General features: G+C 48.5%; 1 protein-coding gene across 1 annotated transcript in view; it reads right to left on the reverse strand.

Annotated features, from left to right (window-relative positions):
• The window catches only part of DZIP1L (DAZ interacting zinc finger protein 1 like), a 41,488-nt gene that overhangs the window by 3,986 nt on the left and 30,774 nt on the right, over positions 1-6,728 (reverse strand). The window contains 4 exon segments of the mRNA XM_023538375.1: positions 416-555; positions 3,100-3,290; positions 3,684-3,918; positions 6,460-6,537. Of these exon segments, the coding sequence (XP_023394143.1) occupies positions 416-555; positions 3,100-3,290; positions 3,684-3,918; positions 6,460-6,537 (644 nt within the window).

Raw genomic sequence — 6,728 nt, forward strand, 5'->3', positions numbered from 1 at the left:
TTGCCTACTCTGACATGCTGTGTGATGCCACTCCAACACCCCACCCGTGGAAAGAAGTCTGCTCTGGCTCACCCTGCAGAGGGGGAGGGCCCTCTGTAGGGTGAGCCAGAGCACAGCACCTGCAGGAAGGTGGGCACAGCACCAATTCCAAGCTCCATTAGAGGCAGGAAGCAGAAGAAGCAACCCACAAAGTAGTTGCTTGTATAGTGAACCAAAAGGCTTTTTATTGTTAACATGGACACAGACAAGCATTTTAAATTGGCCCTTGCTCCACAGTGAAGTCACTTACAATGTTCCACTAAGGCCAAAGCTGCCATTCACTGGACCCTCCCGCAGGCCCCGCCCCGGGCCGCCCACAATCGGAGCTGGCTCTGTAGGAAACTGCAGGGCAACCTCCAAGAGTCCTACACCCTACCTGAAGCTTCCTTCCTGGCGCGGCAGCCCTCTGTGGCCCGGTGTTGGGCGTTAAGAACAGACTGACCCCTCCAGCTGGCTTCTTCGCCGGAGCCTCCAGCTGCTTCTCAAGGTTTTTGACCATCGACTGCACCAGTGTCCCTGGAAGGCAACCAGAGAAAAACGCCCAATAAATGCCATGTCCTGTGGGTCAGGTCCAGGCTCCAGTGTGGACAGAGGGAATATGGAGAAGGTCAGGAGGAAGAAGGAAGGGTAACCGCAAAGAGAGGGCAAGGAGCAAGTTGAGGATTCGGCCAATGCGTGCTGCAGAAAAGAGGCTGTGAACATTGAAAATGTAACTATGCACTTAACAATGTGGCTGGGGACAGAGGCTTGGAAGCTGTTCTTTCCTCTTAACCTCTGCTCAGGTGGTACACAAACTGCAAGACTAACATGCAGACACATCCTCTTTCAAAGTCTTCACTGAGTCAAGAACATCATAAATACAAATTAGCACAGAACTTCAGGCCAGACACGCTTTCTGCAAACTTCATGCAAGAAAGGTGCCAAGCAGTGACGTATATTATCTATGGACACCTGGTGAAATGGTAAACGAGGTGCCTGTCCAGACATCAAGAATGACCAATAGGTAGGGGGCTAAGCTCGGCCTTCTAGGATTCGAATGTCCGAGGGTCTGAGCAGATGGCTGGAGCTACGACAGCCTTTGGCTCACTGAGTCATTCAAGAAATGTTTTGTATTCCAACTATAATTGAAAAATTTTTAATTTTTTTTTTAAAGAACTGTTTAAGGGCCTGTTATGCACCAGGCGCTGATTCTCGCTTCTCATTAATTATCTTGTCCAGAGATCTCATTTTACAATAAAGGAACCGAAACTCCTCACACAAGCCCAGGCAAGTAGGTATCAAGTGACAGAGCTCAAACTGGATTGAGGACTCCTGACTCCTCATTCTGAGATGTTTCCACCCTTTTGTTTTTCCTACAGGCCATCAATACTTCTCAAAGATCTGGTTCTGGTGGATTCTCATGGACTGGCTGGCTTGGAATATGCTGTGGACAAGACCAACTTCTGCAGAATCCTTTAAGAGTGTGGATTGCACAGACCTGGGCTAACAACCCAGAACATCTACATACTGACTTTGGAAATACAAAACCAGAAGTTTCATATTTTTAACTAAGCCTTGGCTAGTAAATGCAACTGAAGGCGGAAGCCTCAGGCCTTCCCATTACTAGTTTTGTAAAAAAATCTCGAAAGAATGAGAGTTGATTCAGTTTTGAGAAGAAAATGATCAATTAGTCATTGTAACCTTTTAGATAGAAAGTGACAAGTTCATTCCAGTTAACTATAACGCTTAGCTTAAATTTCTGTGATGCTATTTTCATCAACTAGTTGAATTTCTGTCTAAGTCTCTTTGCTGAAAAGGGCAAAGAAATTTCTTTTGGTCCAAAGACCACTGGGCGATACCTGAGGCAGCCTACTGTCAAGGTTCAGTTACCTTCCAAGGCTGTCACCCTCCTTCTCAAGATTAGCTGGGAAGCTACAATTTTCACAATTTTTTGTTGTTGCAAAAACTTACGTTTGTTAGACTGTGTATTATAGGAAACTATATTTGTCAAAATGTTCATTGTAGTTGAACCTAGTTGTAACCACGGTAATAGTGACCACAACCCCCCTATGTGGCACTAAGGAACCAAGCAGCATAAAAGACTGCAAATACTCTTAAAAAGAAAATGGCTAAAGGCCACTCTTTCTTGGAAAATTTTATTTCACAAATAAAATAAACAAACAAACAATAAACTCTAACACATTAACTTCAAAGAAAACCAGAATTTTCCATAAAGTTAGTTCTATGATCTTAAACAAGTAACTTAAGGTCTCAGAGGCTTAGTCTGTTACAAAGAGTATAGTTACACAGATGCCTTACCTCATGGGTGGTGGGAGGGAATTCTTGCTCTACCCTCGGGATGGCCAGGTTTAAGAGGGATTCCTTCTCAGTGTTTCCCCACACCTTACCTTCTCCTACCCACAGAATTAACCAAGCAAAAGGACTGCGACATCCCCTGGGCCACATTTCAGCTGAGAGAGGGTCAGGAAGGCTGACTTTATTTTTCTCTCCGACCCTCACCAGCACCAGTGACTGGGTTCAGAAAGTGACTAGATTGTCCCCACAGCTGCCCGTTTCAGCCCGTTCAGGGTCCTCTTTACTGACTCAGCCCTATGTACAAATATGGTCAGGATCTAGATTTGGGGAGGCTGCGGGGGTCCCCACTTGGGTCTCGGGAGCAAATCCAGCTCTAACAAGAAGTCTACGCCTTAGGCTTTACTGGGCCCTGTTGCCAATAATAGAGCAATGCTTTGTTCTCAGTGTATCTGGCCACCGTGTTTATTCGCTACTGGTTAAGAACCTGGAGAAGGAAAGGGGTAAGTGGGCTCCCCCCAGCTCCAACAGTTTAACAATTCAATGACAAACAAGGGGCAAAATAAACCTCACTCAAATTCTATCTTGCTCCTAATTTCTCTTTCTTCTCAGGGAAATATCTGATGAGAGGGAGGATCATTCTCTCCAATAATGAGTTGTCACAATAATGAGCTGGCAAACCAAAAAACCCAAAGAAAATCAAAGGGTCTTTCCAGGACCTACATTTGGGCTAGAGAAGGGTTACCCTGGTGGTCCCAGACCACTCACCTGAGGAAGCCGGCCCACCTGAGCCCTTGCCAGGGAATGGGGCACTCCCCTCTGAGGTCCCAGTGTCAGACCAGTCCCAGTCCTCCTCAGGCCGGGGCCCCATCCTGGAAGGAACTTGTGGGGGCTGACGAGATGTCTGCTGCACAGAATGTCCCTCTGAGTCCTCTTCGGAACTGAACGGGGGTGTACTGCTGAGGAGGAGGAAAAAAATGAGGGCCACTTTCAAAGCCACACTTCACCACTTGCAAGCACGTTTGGTTTCCCCAGAGCCAGCCCTCCTCCCTCCCTGGGCCCAGGAGACAGCTGGGAGTAATCCTGGAGTGTAGCAGCAATGCCAGAGGAGCCAGAGGACCTGGTCCCCTTCCAGTGTGGCAACTGGGGCTTGAAGAGATGAGTAAGGGCAGCATAGGTTTGTCTTGATGGGGAGGGAGCACAGGACCCCAGTCCTACCAGAGGACCCTCCTGTTCACTTCTTTCTCTGTCCCTCACCTGTCTGCAGAAGCCTGTGGGGACCCCAGAACAGGGCAGCCTGAGGCCGGAAGCCACATCACAAACCCAGTGAGAGTGCAGAGGTTGGGGCTCACCTTAGCCCAAGCCCTGGGGAAGAAGTGGTGCCGGAGGGTCCACGCGCTGCGAGGCGTGGAGTCGGGGTAGGCACCTGGGCCAGGCCAGGGACGTGGCTGCCGCGGCTCTGAAGAGTGGTCACGGGTGGCTCTGCCGGCTTGGATGGCGATGCCACGTTCAGGGTCCTGGCCTTTGGCTGTACCTCTTTGGTGACGAGAGGGTTCTGCTGACTTTTGACTAGAAACACAGATGACAATGAGTTTCAGAGCCTATCCATCTGGGCCCTCAAGCCTGAGAGGGGGCAGAAAAAGGCGCTGACACACTGGAAATGGACAAGCCACTCTGTTGCAATACACCATAATAACCACAGCAGATTTAATAACTGCCCCCACCCCTAGTGTCTCACTGCTGGCTGGACTCAGGACTGGGACCCACAGTTTTACCAGAGACCAGGAGAGCAGCAGCTGGCATTCCAGGGTTATGTCATCATTCCAGGAGACCCGCAGGGGGCAGCAGGTCTGAATAGAAGTCCAGCACATCTGCAGCTCTCTCTCTCTCTTTCTCTTTCTCTCTCTCTCTCTCTCTCTCTCTCTCTCTCTCTCTCTCTCTCTCACACACACACACACACACACACACACACACACACACACACACACACACGCACGCCCCAACCCTACTCCAGCTCAGTCCTAGAAGCCCATCTCACCAAAGCCACCTACCCTCTCTACCCACCCAAGCAAGCTTCAGCCACTAGAATGCTGGCAGCCTTGTAGGAAGGCCCTGCTGGCACCAGAGGTCGCCAGAGGACCACACGGGCCACTGAAATCCACACACTTGGACTAGAACTCTGCTAAAGGCAGGCAATTAGACATAGCCCTCCATTGCCCAGACTACAAGGCCCACTGTGGGGAAGGGAATCCAGGATCAGCAATTTTTTATGGAAAGAGGAGAGAAAGTGCATCGCAGAGAGTTGAAGTCTGGCTGCATGAAACTCTTACCTATGTGGACCAAGTAATAGTATAAAATGAGTACCTTATAATGTAGTTCAAGGTCAAATGTTTGAAATACACTGATCTCAGAGAATGTGGACCTTCCACTACTCAGAAGTGGACCTTCCAGGAAAGCGTAAACTGAAGAGAAGGGGAAGGCAAACTCGTGGAGGGAAAATAATAACAATAATAGCCACCAAGCTGAGCACTTTACATATGCCCGTTTAGCTTCAGACACCTTCAGAGAGTATTCTTTTCTCCACTTTACAGAGGCCTCTAGAAATTCAGGGACTCAATCGAGGACCACAATTCCGTGGAAGCTAAGTGGTAGATGCAAACTCAGGTTGTCGGTCACCCCGAATGTAGGGCTCTGGCCACTGCCTTTCCACATCCAACAGCTTCGCCCCAAAACTAGAGGCACAGTGTGAGCAGAGATGAAAGGTGAGCATTCGTACAGAGCTGGAAAGATAGTCTACAAAGTGCTGTGAAAAAACAGTGTCATCTCACAGTGACATGTCCTGGGGAAGGCAGGACCCCAAGGCCAGGGAGGCTCTCACTATTGGCTTTAGGACTATAGGAGCGAGGGCTAGCGATGGGGTGGCACTTGGAGAAATAAGACACCTTTCTCTTCTCGTAGAAGCGGGGACTCTGAGGCTTCCACTCACCTTCCCTGACTGCCTGTCCCCTCTCTCCTCCGAGCTCCCACCACCCTGTGCTTGGCTTCATCACATCGCCTAGTCCCGACTGGTTTCCCAGCTAAGGCGGCAGGTCCCGGCACAGATCAACCTCCGTATATACCGTACTAAATGAATCAGTGAATGAACAAATATTTGAGGCAGAGGATTAGGAGCTAAAACTGAAAGACAGGTTAGCAACTAGGACTAATACCTTTCTTCTGAGATTTCTGTACAAGACTAAGAACTATTTTTTTCCTTAGAGATTTTAAGACCAGAAGTTTAAACTAAACAGACAGAGTTTCCCATATTGTTGACACAATATTTTTATACCAATTGCTGTTATCTATCTAATATTTTTATATAATGACACCACCTTTAAACATAAAATACCCACTTTATATTTGTCCAGGTCATAATTTCTATGAGCTCACAGTATTGCAATGTTAGTAATATTTTCTAATGCATATGAGAAAAAAATAAAGATTAAAATTTAGAATTATTTATCCATGTACCAACTAAAATCATCTTTCCTACCCCCAGAGATATGCAGACAACATTCTGGAAAATTCCTTTGCCTGAAGAGCTCAGATTGGGTCTACATGAACACAAGGAGGTAACAGAAGACCTCTCTCTGGCCACCTATGTCCATGACTGAGGAGACAAAGTCATAGGCACTGTGGCATCACCCTGCCAGATCAGACCCACAGCCACTAAAGCCCCCCCAGAGCCCCCAGTTACAGCAGCCCAGTTGAACTGGGAATCCTCTAGAAAAGGGGGACATCGAACCTAGGAACACACGTTCCCTTGCTCCCTAAATTCTGCTAGGACAGAGATTGGAGGGTCCTTGCCCATGCACTTTAATCTTCCACAAGAAACTCAGGCCCTTTTCTTGCCATGACCCCCGGGGCAAAGCAGCGGCATGACTCTATGCAGGAAACAAGTCTGAGGACCTGTCCGCAGGCAGACGGGCACAACCTCTCCACCCTCCCACTACTTCAGAGCAGAGTTTTCATTTGATTGATATCTGCCTCTGCCTGCAGCCCCAGTGCTGACATGCCTGGTTTATGGAGCCAGAAACCAAATGGGTTGCTCTCTGTGGGAGCAAAGTTCAACTTGTGGTCAACGCAGACAAAGCAAAGCAGAGCTAAGCTGTTGAGTAAGGAATGAGTCTGAGCAAGGAGAGTTCAGGCTGGCCACAAGCTCCAGCTCTGGCTCTTTTCTGTTTCCCTAAGGACCCTGGTGCCCACCCACCCCACCCATTCAGACTCCATGTTCCCAACAAGAGGACTTTCATACTCAGTCACCTGTGAGAATCCTACCATCTCTCCCTTCAGAACCATGCTCCCAGGGGGCAGGGGTTACACCCTCCTCTGTGCAAACAAGTCCAAATCCTCCTGGG

The sequence above is a fragment of the Pteropus vampyrus genome, unplaced genomic scaffold (genome assembly GCF_000151845.1).
Source record: "Pteropus vampyrus isolate Shadow unplaced genomic scaffold, Pvam_2.0 Scaffold220, whole genome shotgun sequence".
NCBI classification, from domain to species: domain Eukaryota; kingdom Metazoa; phylum Chordata; class Mammalia; order Chiroptera; family Pteropodidae; genus Pteropus; species Pteropus vampyrus.